This window comes from Elgaria multicarinata, chromosome 16, assembly GCF_023053635.1.
Source record: "Elgaria multicarinata webbii isolate HBS135686 ecotype San Diego chromosome 16, rElgMul1.1.pri, whole genome shotgun sequence".
Lineage (NCBI taxonomy): Eukaryota > Metazoa > Chordata > Lepidosauria > Squamata > Anguidae > Elgaria > Elgaria multicarinata.
The window spans coordinates 5,548,670-5,564,120 of NC_086186.1; the positions used below are offsets into that span (position 1 = coordinate 5,548,670).

Below are 15,451 nucleotides of genomic sequence, written 5' to 3' on the forward strand. Positions count from 1 at the left end.
TTGGCTCCAGCATTTCCATAGGAAATTCTAGCATTTGGCTTGAGGATCAGATTCTGATCAGGAGCAGCCGTCTCCTCCCTCACCCCATCCCTGCTTCCCCTCCCCCCAGCAGGACTTATAACCTACTCCAGTTTCAGTTCATTAGGACAAGTTTCACTTCCTCCTTGCCCTCTTCCCTAACCACTGTGTGCGATCCTCCCTGAAGCAATTCTTAGATTAAATTTCCCCCCTTAAAGGTATCACCCGTCCAGGTTTGCACTCTGGGCTCACAGTAGCCCCAAAATACCACATCACCACCTTTAGAGCACCCTAAAAGAGGAATCCTCTCGCAAAACTATAATTTCCACCTGCAGTTCTTTCACAAGGCAGCACCAGCACCGCCCAAGTGATGCCAGAAGTTTAAGGCGTTTGACATGATTTGATCAGGAACTCTGGAGGCCTGCCAGGTACGTGAACAAAGTATAACTTGTTTTAGAAAGACACTATGACAAACAGACAATGCAAGACTGTGGAGGCCATATGGAGATGCATGTAACGTCACACTGTCTTTTAGAAGGGCAACTGGGATCACAAAAGAGGCAGATATGGGGGGCTCTTAACCCTTTCCCCACCTGACATTCCACCCCCTATGGCTTTTCCCCTCCCAGAGTTCCTGATGCCCATTTGCAAGGGGAAAACATTTGGAAAAGTTGTTGAGCAGGGTGCAATTTCCAGCAGGGGGGTGGCGGATGGGATAAGGGTTATGCGCCCCCTCCCCACTGCCACTTCTCCAACCTTGATCGCCCCTCCAGAAATCCGGATAATGTTGAACATATCTGGGTGTGTCTAAGACTTAACAAACGTTTCCCATTCTTGTTCACCTTCTGCTTGGGCTTCACTTAAAAACACCACTGCCTTGAGCTGAGGGCATTAAGCACTGATACACATTGTAATATTTGAGGTGGGCAAGTCACCACAAGGGGAAGCATCTCCAAGGGTAAGAATTGAAAAAAGTTTAACCAATCTTGAAATATACATGCTACCAAGCACACAAAAACCATAGGCTGCATTGGTCCATTAGAAACAAACCATTCCAAAGCCACACTAGGGTAATACCTTTATTAGAACCAACCAAAATGTCACAAAGTTTTGGGCAAACTTTCGAGTTCTAGGGTTTTTGTTCTGTTGGTCAAGCATTTTGTCCAATTGTATGGCTGTACTTCCTTGTGGTAACATTTCCACGTCAAAATTGGCTGTGTGAATCAGCAACTATGGCAGGGGGTGGGGTGGAATGGGTTACTTTCAAGATGGAGGCTTTTGTGAGCATCAGACACACTTAATGTATGGCTGATACCCACGTTCCACATCCCTGTACTGATCGCCACTAGTTCAAAACTAGCAGGCAAGATTAGAAACGATAGTGCAAGAATGGGACTTATCTAGCAGATGAGCTGGTACCTCTTCTACAGGGTACGTCTTGCTCCTCCCCACAACTTTGGTGTCATCATCACTAGAGGAAGCAGCTCCCTCAAACTACCCTTAGAGTAGGGGTGCACATGGAATTCTTCATCTGTAGTATTAGAGGTGGGGATATGGCTCACTGAATGCCTCTCCCAGGTCCTGGGAGATCCACAGTTGCCACAAATGCAATAGATATTGCAGGAGGAAGAGCAGTTGATAACGACACTTTCTACGTGTCTTCCAAAGCGGCCTCTGAATGACACCATTCTGCAGCGTTAACCTGCACTCTGTGAAGTGTGTTGTCCCCTGTTAACCAAGAAGTGAAGCCCTCCATTTTAGGAAGTGGAGCTCTTTGGGGTCAGGAGGATCCAACTTCCAGCCCATTGAATGACATTTCATTCAAAGTTAGTCCCCTCTAAGGAATCAAGGGGAAAATAAATTGTCATGACATGTGGTTCAAGTTTTTGTTTTGGACTAACCCCCCCCCCCCTCCACCACAATCACCACAACCATATCAATGATAGGGATTAAACTATAAATCCTGTTGAAATAAAAAAATTGGTGCCCTGGTGATTCAAAGAATCCATGAGACATTTTCAGGCCCTTCTGTTGCATCCACTTTTAGGGAGGACGCCTTCCTTTCACCTGAAGCGGGAATTGCTTTGAAGAAGGTTCAGCACGAATACCCCTGCAAAACAAAATGCACAAGCTCCCACGTCAGTGTGCATCCCTTTCCGCGCTGTCCTGGCCTAGCCAAGCACGCCAGGTGCTTCTCTCCCGCTGCTGTCTGGTGAGAAAAGGCGATGTTAGCATTCTGTTTCCGTGGAGGCGTTTTCTGCATGGGTTTTCTGTGCTTCCATCACAGTTCCGTAGGCCACCGCTAGGCAGCTAACGCTGCTGGCATGTCCCGGTCTGCTGAGCTTGTCCTTCGTGGACTTGGCTTTTCGAGAATGGCTGTGTAAACTTTTTGACCGTACTGATGGAAACCCACAAGTCCTGTCGGACGTCCCCAACAGCTGGTTGTCTGTGTCCATCCTTTGAGTGACAGGTGAAGAAGGGTGGGAGGCACTGAGTCCTGTTACATCGCCAACATCGCTGTCATCCTCAGTGTCGGTCAGCAGCTGTTTCCGCTCGGCTTGCATCTCCGCCTCGGACACGATGCCAGGATATTCAGGAGGGGGCTCGTTAGCCAGCTTCTGCTGAACCTCGTACTTCCACTCGGCAGTCCATTGCTCAATGGTAGAAGGGCACACTTGGTCCATGATGCTCTTGTATCCTTGGTCCATGCCGGTCCAGTTGTTAACACCCCCGGCCATCTTTCCACCTTGTGCCAATATATAGCTCCTTGACTTCATCATGGTTGCTTGACAAGCACTGAACGTTTCAGAAGGGTAGTACTTCATCGCTCTAGGTTTGTCCAGGGGATAGGAGATGGTGGCCTCTAATTTGGTCCTTTCTAGGGTTAAATGAGCACCTTGAAGATCTGGTCTGGTTCCAGACTGTCCGTTCACAACATTATCTGTTGGATTGAGGGTCTGGGGTATTGTCTCTTCGCTCTTGCAGCGCTCCTGCCTGTCTCCTGAGCCAGAGCGAGGCCTAGAGACAGCTGGCACAACATCTAAGGTATTTTTATTGTGATCGGTAGAGGCCACTGCATTTGCACTGGAGGCAGAGTGGAGGCTTCCTTGGCGTTCTGGAGACAACTGCATCTTTGAATCCGCTTTACGCAACGCCAAGGCTGGGGACATTGGGGTGGGCACCTCATCGTAGGCAAGCTCATCGCCAGGGTACCTGTACATGCTGTAGCCGTCAGAACTGTTCACGCTGCTTTGCCTTAGAAGGTAGGCAGCATCACATTCAGAGGATGCCCGGGAGCGCGTGTGAGTCAGCTCTGCTTTGTCAATACCCGCCAATTTTTCCAGTGCATCCACCATTCGGCCGGAGAGCTCTTCCAGCTGTGAAAGTCGAAGGTCAACTGTTTGAAGAGAAGCTTTCATGAAATGTTCTCTTTCATTCACCTCTTCTAATCTCATAGCCATATTTTCAACTCTATAGAATTCGAAGGGGGGGGGCAAAAAGATTAGTTAAGCAACATAGATTCAAGCCTGCTTGGCCTCTTGTACACCGTAATTATCAGCCTGGAACAACAATAGAGGAAGGACAATTTGTTGTTTAATTAATTATCAGGGTTTACAGCTTTAAACAGTTTAATCGGTAGGTTAAAACAAGAAAACTATAATAAAAACAAGAGAAGACCAAAAAAAAAAAAAAAAAAATCCACCAGTGAGACTAAAAATAACCTAGAAGGATTATAATAACGTCTGGGCCAGGTAACTCAATTTTCTGTTACTTTTTCCTTTATTAGCCAGTTCTCCTTATATGTAAATTTTTAGATAATATGTGTGGAGATTGCTCAGCTGCCATGGTATCACAGCCAGCCGATAACACCCGACTTACATTTGCCACTGTATCTCAAACCACCTTAACTGCAGAACAAGAGGAACTCCAAGAGTTGCAGGCTAATTTCTACCTGGGAGAGGGCCATCTAAAAGTTAACTTCACTCATTATTGAGCAAATTCAGCCTCTTCTCCCCAACTTCTCCTTTTTCTAAGAGTGTAGCATTAAAAAATCCTGGAGTTGTCAGTTCTGTCTTTATTCACTGTCTTAACAGCTGAAGTGAGTCATACTGTATAACTCAATAATAAAGACCATCTCAGCTTTCTTGTGAGTGCTTCATACTGAAAGTCTTGAGAAAAGAATATATACAAAAGTCACTCATACTTTGAGAGAACCAACCAGCTCATATTCCAAGGCTGAGTGGGCATTACGGAACTGGTTCTGGAACTATGAGCAGCTGTAACTAGTCAATGCTGCATTACATTTCTTATCTCAAAATGAAAATATGTTGGAATGTCCAAAGGCTACCATTTCTGGAAATCGTTGCACATGAAAAGAAACCAGGATCAAATTAAAATCTGGAATATTTAAATAATCTAATTTTATTTGGCTAATCTGTAAAAAATGATTTTAATTTGAGAAATTTAATCAACAGGGCTGGCCTGGTTTACTGTCAGAAGGCTATCTTGATTCCAGTGTGATTACTGTAAAGAAGAAACTATTATAAAATAGCTTTTCATTTTAACCACAAGCGGTAGCTTTTGTTTTTTAAATAGTAAGTTAGCTTATGCTTCAGCAATGTGTCAGAAAGCCAGTTGGGTCAAAGTCAGTGCTTCCTCTTTGCCCACTACTACGAGAAAAAGAAATTATTGAAACGTGTACCTTTCAGAAGTAACTCTGATACGTTCATCGTTTGATGATTGTTCTTCATCTTCTTTTTCCCGGAAATATTCTTCAACACATTGTTCCTCAAATTCATACAGTTTTTTCAACTCCTCATCATTTAGAAACAGCTCTGTAACAAATGGGGTAGGTATATATTTACGTGTGTGTTTTCTTACTATCTCAACGTGCATTTCCATGTCATTTGAAACAAGCACTAGACTTTTAAACTACTATTTTGTGCCTTCTTTAACCTATTACCATAAGGCCAACACATGACAAGTAGGTAGCGGCTAAACTGTTGTATACATCACCATTTAAAGCTTCCTTATTTATTTATTTATTTATTTAGAATATTTATATACCGCTCCCCACTAAAAAATTTCGGAGCAGTGTACAAGATAAAATGAAGGGGGAAAACCCAGAATAAAACAGCTAAAACAAAATGTAAAAGAAGCAAAAAAACAGATTCAAGGCTGCATATTAAGGAAAGGCTTCTTGGAATAAAGATGTTTTCAGGAGGCGCCGAAAGGAGTACAAGGTTGGCGCCTGCCTGACCTCCAGAGGCAGGGAATTCCACAGGAGGGGGGCCACCACGCTGAAGGCTCTTCCCCTGGTGGATTCCAATCGGAGGATGGATCTATGTGGAACCACCAGGAGCAGGCCCTCGGATGACCTCAGTGACTGGGCAGGTTGGTAAGGGAGAAGGCGCTCTCTCAGGTATCCTGGTCCCAAGTTGTTTAGGGCTTTGTGCACAAGTACAAGAACCTTAAACCTGGCCCGGTAGCGAATAGGCAGCCAGTGCAGTTCCCTCAGCAGAGGAGTTCCATGCTGGAAAGGGGCAGCTCCAGACAACAGCCGAGCTGCAGCGTTCTGCACTAGCTCCAGCTTCCGGAGCAGCTTCAAGGGCAGCCCCACATTGAGCGTGTTGCAGTAATCCAATCTTGAGGTTACCAATGCCTGTGCCACCATGGTCAAACGAGCCCTGTATCAGAACAACTCAAGCTCAAGTAGGGTGAATCCATTAATCCACAGCCCAATCCTGATCATATTTACTCAGAAACAATCCCATCAAATTCACTGAGACACGCAGCCCTATCCTACGTATGTTCATTGAAAAGTAAGTCCTTCTATGTTCAGTGGGTAAGTGCGCACACCTAGGAAAGTGTGGACAGAACTGTGGCCTTTGGGTCAGTTCACCTGACCAGGGAACCGGATCATTTTAAAATAACAAGTTATAAGTTGTTATGAGAGGGAAGAATAAACTCCATCCAGACTTTCCCCGAAAGTTGGATACCATTTATCAGTTATTGGAATAGGTTCAGGCCAGATGATTTAGCAGCTATAGATATACTATATGTGTTAAGACGAAGTTTTGTAACTGTCTTGAATGAGTGTATTGGTAAACAAAACGATAGATAGATAGAAAACATTCCTGCAAGTAAAAACTAGCATGTCAGGGAGAGAGGTTCTAGCCCAGCCTGCTCTCTGCTCTGCTGATTTTCTACTTTCAGGGAGCTGTCTGCCAGGCCTATGAACGGGCCCTTCAAATCCCATCCTGTCCCCAAGGATGGAACTCAGCCTGGCCATGGTCATAGCCCAGAGAACCCTTCTCATACTCAGCCCTCGGTCGCGTTCATCTTGATCCCCTTCTTTCCGCTTCTTGCAGCGGCAGCAGAGGCGGACGATGATAATGTAAAGGTGACTGAAGATGATCATGGGCGGGGGAAGCACCGGCCTGTCATGGAAGGTCATGATCAGCTGATACCGCTGGAACTTCCAGACTTGGTTGGAGATGGACTTCACTTCAAAGAAGGTGTTGCTGCAAGAGACGCATCACGGTTGTTAAGCCGTTTCGGTGCAGATCTGCCTTGCCATTCCTCTGTTCCAAGGTTGCTAGTTGGAAACGGCCGTGTAGGTGGCAGGACCATGGTATTGATTGGGGAAGTTGCCGTCTGGGGCCAGACCTGTTTGCCTGGGAATGGTCCCCATCCAGATGGCCACATCCAATTAGATATGTGAAGTGCAGGACAGACAGCAATCAGACCAGTTCCCCTACCTCTGGACTATGACATCAGCTGCCAAGGGCAAGGAGATTCTGCCATCCATATTATCATTGTACCTCTGAACACATTTTAATTGTAGGCTGCTTGGGAAGCAAAACTTAGCTGGAGGGTGAAGTGTAAAATATACAAAACAGTAACAGAATGCTAGAGTTGGAAGGGCCAGTGTAGCATAGTGGTTAGAGTGCTGGACTGGGACTTGGGAGATCCAGGTTCAAGTCCCCACTTGGCCATGAAGATCACTGAGTGGCTTTGGGCGAACCACTGGCTATCAGCCTCACCTACCCCACAGGGAGCAGCCGTATAATACGTGAGCCCCCAAGAAGTCTTACTGTTGAAGCTAAGCAGGCAGAGCAACGACTACCCACAATTTGCATGTAGGGCACAGTAGGCCTTCCCCACTGTGGTCTGCCAATTTCACAGTTCCTGCAGTTTCATGTATAGATTACTGGAGGATCTGTGTGGACTTTGTGTGGATGCTGTGTACTCTGTGAGTTCTAGATGCTGAGTCCGTGTGCGTGATGTATATCCCACAGAGATACATCACCAGAACTATCAACACTCCTTTGTTAAGTCCAGGACTCCAACCAGGTGTTGCTTCAGGACAAGGCTGCACAGTTAGCCCGACTCACACAAAGCTGACAGGAACCCCTTAGCAATACCACCTTTTCAGGGATGAGTTTACATGAGATGGATTGTACTCCGAGTACCAAACAGTAGTACTTAGCACAATGAACCTCTCCAGCCTCCTATCAAGCATGGACGAGTTAACAGCATGACTTATTTTCAACAATGCTGATTTTATTTTCAGTCCCTCCAGATTGCACACCATTGCGCGTGCAAAAGAAGCACTTTCCTCCTCCTCCTCCAAAATTTAGCTCTGTGTCTGGCACATGCCTCCTTTTAAAATGCATGGCCTTTTCAGCTATTGAACCTTCTGCCGCAGACTGCAAAAATAAAGGATGGTTTGTGAGCGAAGCTAAAGTCAAAGCACGGCACCCAAGCTGGGAACAGCGCCTGGGACAATGTAATGTATGTCCACCCACCGGCTCTCCAGTTCTGAACACAGGCAGCAAAAGATAAAGGTATGATTGAGCAGCAAATCTTAGTATCCCTGCCTCTCCCCACCCTCTCCTCCCCTTTGTGTGTGTGTGTGTGAAAGCGAACAGGCAGTTGAGACACAATGTTCGTAGGAGGCAATCTAAGCAGATGGAGCACTACCGCCACCTCCACACTCGGTGAATTTATTAGCAGGGACAAAATTTAGTAACTCCAACAACGGTTAACCGTTTGCTTGCCTTTCTCAAGGCCCCCCAAATACATTACACTAGATCGCTGGTGAGCACAAGTGGGAGATCTCTGGGGGATCATAATAGCTGGCCAGGGCTTCTGACTCCCAACTCTTTAACAATCACAACACCCCCACCCAATTACATTTGCTGGAAAAGAGTGTTTGGAGGAAAATCTGGAGTGGATTTTTGTGTGAAAGGACTTGTGAGCTTGGTTCTGGTACTCGTCACAAATCCTGGCCTACGCACCCCGTTCCTTAATTCTTAGCATATGTGCACCTATCTGAGCCGCTATTTTGTACCTTTGCTCTGAGGATTGTGGTAGAACACAAATTAGATCCTACAGGCCTGAATTCTGCCCACCTTTGCACCTGATTTCTTTTTGATAGGAATCAAATGAGAGGGAGAAGCCCCCAGGGCAAGAAAAACACTCACTTGAAGACGGCGATCAGCAAGTTGACCAGGAGAATGTTCGCTACCAAGAGGTAGCAAGCCATGATGGCAGGAGTCAACCAGGCACCAGGGATACACGGAGGGAGCCGTTTGCCATCCTCATCATAAAGGTTATCCCCACAAGGAGCTGAGGATGAAATGGGATTGAATTTTTACAACCTGCAGCAGATACGGCGCTCTACACAATTGGGGAAGTTAGCCGCAGACGTGGCACCAGGTTACTGTGGACCCAAGAGAAATGTTGACTTCACCCTCCTCTTATGCTGGGCAGTTTGGCACCAGAACACACTCCCAGGTGGATTTAGACAAACAATGACCCCTTCGTCCCATGTGCACTTCTCATTTCCAGAACAGCAGCTCTCAACCTCTGCCTGGGCAACATCTGGACCATGGCAGAGCCTGGAGGAATATGGTAACTCAGTGCAGATTGGGGTGGGTAGGTGAGGGGTGGAGCATTCTGGGAATGGGTGAGGTCAAGATGTACTTTGGTAGCATGTAGGTAGAGGGTTGCATAATCTAGGGTATGCTGGGTTTCCAGCTGATCATCAAATAACCAAGACTCGTTTCCTTTGTTATAGATATTAGAACATAGTTTTTTTGAAGTGACCACAGGAAGAGTCAGAGGGCAGCCAGCTGGCTACATTTCAAAGGCAGGAATGTTTCGACCGTTGCAATAGGAAAAAACATAGGTCTAAAACATGCCCTGGGTATGGGGGGTTTAGGATACTGCAGACATCTGTTGTAAAATGTGGGTTTCTGTTAGCTCAATGGCCATGCTGGCTGAGCATGATGGGAGTTATTATTATTATTATTATTAATTAATTTATTTATTTATATAGCACCATTAATGTACATGGTGCTGTACAGAGTAAAACAATAAATAGCAAGACCCTGCCACATAGGCTTACATTCTAAAAAAATCATAATAAAGCAATAAGGAGGGGAAGAGAATGCACCAAACAGGCAGTATAAAAGTCAGAACAAAATCAAGTTTTAAAAGCTTTAGGAAAAATAAAAGTTTTTAGCTGAGCTTTAAAAGCTGCGATTGAACTTGTAGTTCTCAAATGCTCTGGAAGAGCGTTCCAGGCGTAAGGGGCAGCTGAAGAAAATGGACGAAGCCGAGCAAGGGAAGTAGAGACCCTTGGGCAGGTGAGAAACATGGCATCAGAGGAGCGAAGAGCACGAGCGGGGCAATAGTGTGAGATGAGAGAGGAGAGAGAGGAAGGAGCTAGACAGTGAAAAGCTTTGTAGGTCAACAGGAGAAGTTTATATTGGATTCTGAAGTGAATTGGAAGCCAATGAAGAGATTTCAGAAGTGGAGTAACATGGTCAGAGCGGTGAGCCAAGAAGATGATCTTAGCAGCAGAGTGGTGAACAGAAACCAACGGACTGATGTGAGAAGAAGGAAGGCCAGTGAGAAGAAGGTTGCAGTAGTCCAACCGAGAAATAACCAATGCATGAACAAGAGTCTTGGCAGAAGAGACAGACAAAAATGATCGAATCCTGGCAATATTATACAGGAAAAAATGACAGGATTTAGCTACTGCCTCAATATGAGGAAGTTGTAGTGCAACACATCTACAGGATACCAGCTTGGGGAAGGCTACTCTAAGAGTTAGCAGGAGTTCTCACTTTACATGTACTAGTCCAGACCTCCGGATTGCAGAATGGTTAAACAAACACCTGATCATGAGATAAAACTGTTTCTTGTCTGTATCACTTCAGGCTGTGGGGAGGGGTGGGGGGAGAGTGGATGTCTGAATGTTTCCCCACCAAAACACACACACAAAAAACCCCTCCATAGCCCTACACAGAGAAAACTAGCATCTCATTGCGAAGGCTAAGTTAGAAGCCTTTGTCCTGACACCTACTTTTCTACATGCAGGCAGACCTTTGTTTTTATATGTCTAGCTCTGCTTTTCAGCCAAGGTTGGCTCCAGGTTGCTTATAATTAAAATCCAGGAAAAGGGTGCAATATAATTAGGGATATGTGGAGGTGCTTTTTGGCAGGTCTCTTCTGCTCCCTGGGGGTGGATGTCACAGTCGAGGCTGAAGGCTCTTCCTTCCAGAGGGAGGGAGCAGAAGGGACTCAGCAGGCTTGCAAATGGGCAAGTCACCAATCCACAGAAGCAGCTCCTTGGATCATCTGCAGGGTATTTTGGTCCTTGGGGATACAGTCCTCATTCAAGACTTTCTTCCCTTCAGAGGGAGAGGGCAGAAAGAAGGAGCTGCAAGTGGAGGAGCACATTCCATCTCTGGGCTGTAGTCTGACCTGCAGTCCAAGGGAGAGGGCCTTTTCTGTGGTGGCCTCCCAGTTATGGAATGATCTCCCCGATGAAGCTCACCTGGTGCCAACATTGTTATCTTTTCGGCGCCAGGCCAAGACTTTTCTCTTCTCCCAGGCATTTAACAGCATTTAACAACATATGCTAAAGCTTTTTGTTGTTTTTTAATGGACCCCAGAACAGTTATTGTTAAAAGGATACTGTTGTTTTTATATTTTTGATGGTTTTAAATTTTGGATACTTTTTAATGTTCACTGTTTTTAACTTTTGTAAACCGCCCAGAGAGCTTTGGCGATGGGGCGGTATATAAATGTAATAAATAAATAAATAAATAAATAACAGGATCGCCCTCTGATCTGCTGTTCATATAGACTGGACACAACCCCCCCCCCCCCGCTTACCGTCTACCATTCAGTCTGCCTGCCAAGTGGTTTTGGCAGTGGGGGGCGGGTGCACAATGTGTGTGGCTTTTGGCAGATGCTGTGTTTTACAGCAGAGATAAACCCCGACTGAAGGGTTGCTATTCAGTGTAGGGCGCAGGGAAGAAACCACCCACAAAAAACATGTAATTAATTCATCAGTTCCCCACAAAGACTTACGATTAATTTCCATGGCATAGACTACACAGCGTTCCGAAAGCACAGAATAATAATAATAAAAAGAAAACCATTAAAAAGAGGCAGGGATAAAAAGAACAAAAGAATAACAGGAAAGGAAAGCGCATGACTGACAATCTCGTAGTTCCTTGGCTGCCAGAGAAAGATAAGACCCTCAAATATTCTATCAGGCAAGATACATGCTCCGAAACAATGGCTCTGTCAGGGCTCCAGAATACCCTGCAATTTCCTTTTCTCGTTGTCTTTCTCAAACCATTATGTACAGCAGCACATTTGTGGCCATCAAAAGAGAATTACAAAGGCAGCTGGCAGATGATCATGTAAATATTCAAGCTATTTCAATTATGTAAGTATGACGCAGGTATCACCCCAAGCACAAAACACCACATGCACAAAACACCACAAAGAAATCACACAAGATGGACAAACTTTGGGGAACGAGCGTTGCTGTTTGGAGAGTGCAGTTCCGGGCGTGTCCCTGCAGACCAAGGCCTCATGGATATGAATCTCAGATCTCAGCCAGGACCAGGCTCCATACAGTTCTGGTCCAGAGAGCTGGCCGTCAGTAAAAGAGTTCAGCAGGAACTGTCCACACACTGTAAAGCCATAAGGGCTAGAAACTTGATTATTATTATTATTATTTTAAAATGAAATTATCGGAAAGTTGAATGATGCATCCCATGCAAAATGGGAATGTTTTATCACATCTACATGATACTGATTTTTTTTTAATAAAAAAAAAATACTGAGCAGAAGACCAACACTTTCAGTCCTGCCATAATTTTTTTCCAAGTATAAGATGAGAGATTTTGGAACAACCCTACTAGAAATACAAGCAGAGGTCACTTACAAGTCCAAGAAAGAAACAGAAAACACTTTACTGCCTTTCCTAGCAATCATTTTATAGTGGAAAAATGTGCAGTTGTTACTTAGTTGTAGGACTGCCAAATGTTTTCCCCCTGAAGACAGGGCTTCAGTTGCTGAAAAAGTGTATGTTCACTGCAGTCGACTCCCCGCCCCCCAAACCTGGCTCCAGTTGGATGTGGAAAAGCCATGGTGCAAATCGTTCTCTGCATGATCGTGCAAATCCACAATCCCCTGGGAAGCTGTCTTGTGAAGTTCTACTGAAATGCATAGAAGCAACACAGGCAATCTTGACTAGGTAAAGCCATGTTTGGGGGGGGAATGTGTCAATATTTAAAATACTTTAAAAAGCTTTTCTGTGTGAAGCGGAGGAAAGAGATGGTTTCTGACTTCTAAAAAGAAGATTTCGTTTTCCTTTTTACTTGCAAACGAAGGAAACCACTGCAAGAGGAGGTTGCATTTGAGCAAGGCGATTGTGTCTGCCACAACAATGAAGGCGAGGTTCGAGTAGAAAGAGTAAAGCCGATTCCAAATTAAAATAGGAATGTTGATTAATTTGGATCTGATCATCTGCCTTAGAAACAGGAAACAGAATCTTACTATGAACTCTGCTCTTACGGTCTATCTGGTCTGCAAACACCTCTCCATAGATCATCCAGTAGGGCATGTAGAAGATGTTACGGGCCAGCCGCCAAGTTGGCTCCTCGTCGGGATGCAGGATGGCTTGGCGGGCGACTCCGAAACTCATCAGTACCACCAGCATGATCACCACGAAGTACAGCATATCAATCATCTGCACAGGGAAAGAGCCCAGAGCAACGCTTGCATCAATATCACGAATGTGTCAGTGTGAGGGAGCTGAAAAAGTATTGATAGACATCATCCCAGTTGAAGAAGAAACTCAAAATGGTGCTCTTGAGCTGGAAGCCCCCGGGAGCAACCTAGGCAGAAGTGGACTTGATGGGTGCCTGGAGGGGAGATCACCAGGCACCTCCACCAAGGTATCAGTGCTGTAAGACAAGTAATTCCCCCTCTCCTCAAAGCGACAGCAGGTTCTTCACATGTTTTGCACATCAGAGGGTAAAATCTCTCAGGTGACCCTGGATTCAGCGAAAGGGCCTTCCTTGTGGTGGCATCCCAATTATGGAACACTCTCCCCAGGGACATTTACCTGGCACCAACCTTGGTGAGCTTAAGGTGCCAGCCTCAATGATTTTGCCTGTTACTTTCAATGATAGATGTTGCTACTAACTTTTACTGTTACATGGTTTTAATAACAATGTTAAGATTTTCAGCTGATATTATGGACCCGCTGTTTTCCTAATTTGCTAATGCATTATATTATGTTTCTATTATATTTATTTATCTATTTAATTTCATTTCCTGGGTTATTTTTAACCAACTGGAGGGATATAAATGTTCTTAACGATAATTTACATCCCCAATGATTTAAATGGATCTTGAAAGGGCATATCTTTGGCTGGAAGGTGACTTTAACATTTCAGCTACCTCAAGGTTTACATCAGCAAACGTTTGCCCCAATATTTAACCCAATCTGTTTGTGATGAAAGACAGAGCCAGGTGTGCTTGGAGCCACTTGAGTAGCCAAGGTAAAACACTGCCCATACAAGCGCTCTAATTAACTTGGGGACATGTAGGTATGATGGGAACAAGTCACTCCAAAACCCAGGTCCCCTCGCAAGATTCTTCAGCCAGTTTCTCAGAACTTCTTCTTAGGACAACCTGCAGCTCTGTGCTATACTTCCACTCTAGACCTCTTTCATAACTGCCATAACAGCTGCCTTCTCATACGTTTTCAACATATACCTACCATCTTCCCAATCATCATGACGTACGGTCCCAGGTATTTATTCACACCAAAGATGTCCAGTACTCGGATGTACCAGAAAATGATATCCACACAGTAGATCACTCTCCCATAACCCATGTAAGGCTGGTTTTGCAAACGGAGAATGGCCCCAATGATGAACACAGAAATGGCAACCAAATCGGTGATGTTCCAATATTCTTGGAGCCACACTTTTATTTTCTGACTTAGTTTTCCCGGCTCTGACATCAAAATCTGAAAACAAAGCAATGGGGTGGGTGGAGTGGAGGAGAAGAGAAGAGAAGAGAAGAGGAGAGAGCGAGAGAGCAGTTCAGCGTAGTACAGTCCAAAAGTAAGAGACTTAATGGCTCTACAATGGAAACTTTGGGTCATAGATGACTGTCATGAAATACACAACACAGCGCTGGTTTTGAGCTGGGATCCTTGGGAGAACCTGGACCCAAACTGGACCTATTGCCAGGGGACTAGTTCAGTATGAGACAAACCACCAGAGATGGGTGGGGTGGGGTGGGGGACGGGGGAGGGACTGAGATGCATTGCACCCCCATATTGAACAGAGTTTGCACCCACCTTACTAGAGTCAATTTTAGCTCCCTTCTGAGCTAACCTGTGTCCACCTGAGTAAACTCAAGCACCTGTAACCTACTCAAGTGGGAAAGGCTTTCCCACTCCTGCCCCCAGCCCGGCTCTGCTGCTTTGGCTACCATTTTAGAACAACTCTTTGCCCACCTGGATGCCTACAACATCACACCCTTGGCTCCACTTCCTTATATTCTGCACCAGTATTTTCTGTTTTCCTTACAGGACCAAACAAGGCATCCCTGGGAGTAAGCCCCCGTGGATGAAGGTGGGCTTACTTCTGAATATGCAGGCATAAGATGGCCCTGCATGCCAGTGGGATTAGCGAGAAACCTGGCATTCCTTCTCCCTCCTTCTCCTCCTCTTGACCCAATGCTTGTCTCCAACTTCACGTTGCTGCCAGTCCAATATCCCAGTGAAGAAACGGATGGTGGGAATGTGTAGGAGATGGACACTTTTGTATTACTCAGTGCTTTCCTCCCTTCTCCTGGCATCAGTACAGGTTGGGCATTTCCAAAGAACAGCCACTGCTGTGGCTGTTACTTACCTCTCTTACTTTCTCTAAAGCCAGAGTCACAATGTATGAGATGACAATCCATTCCTGGAGCGAGGGCCAACGATCCATCCGTACCAAGATGATGTAGTTGAACAACATTAAGTAGCCCAGGTAGGAGATCTGGGAACAGACAGAAGAGATCTTGCACAACGTTTTGGTGTTTGTGCAACTCACTC

At 45.4% G+C, this 15,451-nt stretch overlaps 1 protein-coding gene across 1 annotated transcript in view; it reads right to left on the minus strand.

The window, feature by feature from the left end:
- Positions 1–1,994: 1,994 nt before the first annotated feature.
- TRPM1 (transient receptor potential cation channel subfamily M member 1) overlaps positions 1,995–15,451 on the minus strand; it is a 63,977-nt gene continuing 50,520 nt past the window's right edge. The window contains exons 20-26 of the mRNA XM_063142869.1: positions 15,267–15,395; positions 14,123–14,374; positions 12,892–13,084; positions 8,508–8,652; positions 6,340–6,542; positions 4,721–4,853; positions 1,995–3,489 (exon numbers count right to left, since the gene is read on the minus strand). Coding sequence (XP_062998939.1) covers positions 2,247–3,489; positions 4,721–4,853; positions 6,340–6,542; positions 8,508–8,652; positions 12,892–13,084; positions 14,123–14,374; positions 15,267–15,395 — 2,298 coding nt within the window. The 3' untranslated portion in view covers positions 1,995–2,246. The remainder of the gene's footprint in view (positions 3,490–4,720; positions 4,854–6,339; positions 6,543–8,507; positions 8,653–12,891; positions 13,085–14,122; positions 14,375–15,266; positions 15,396–15,451) is intronic.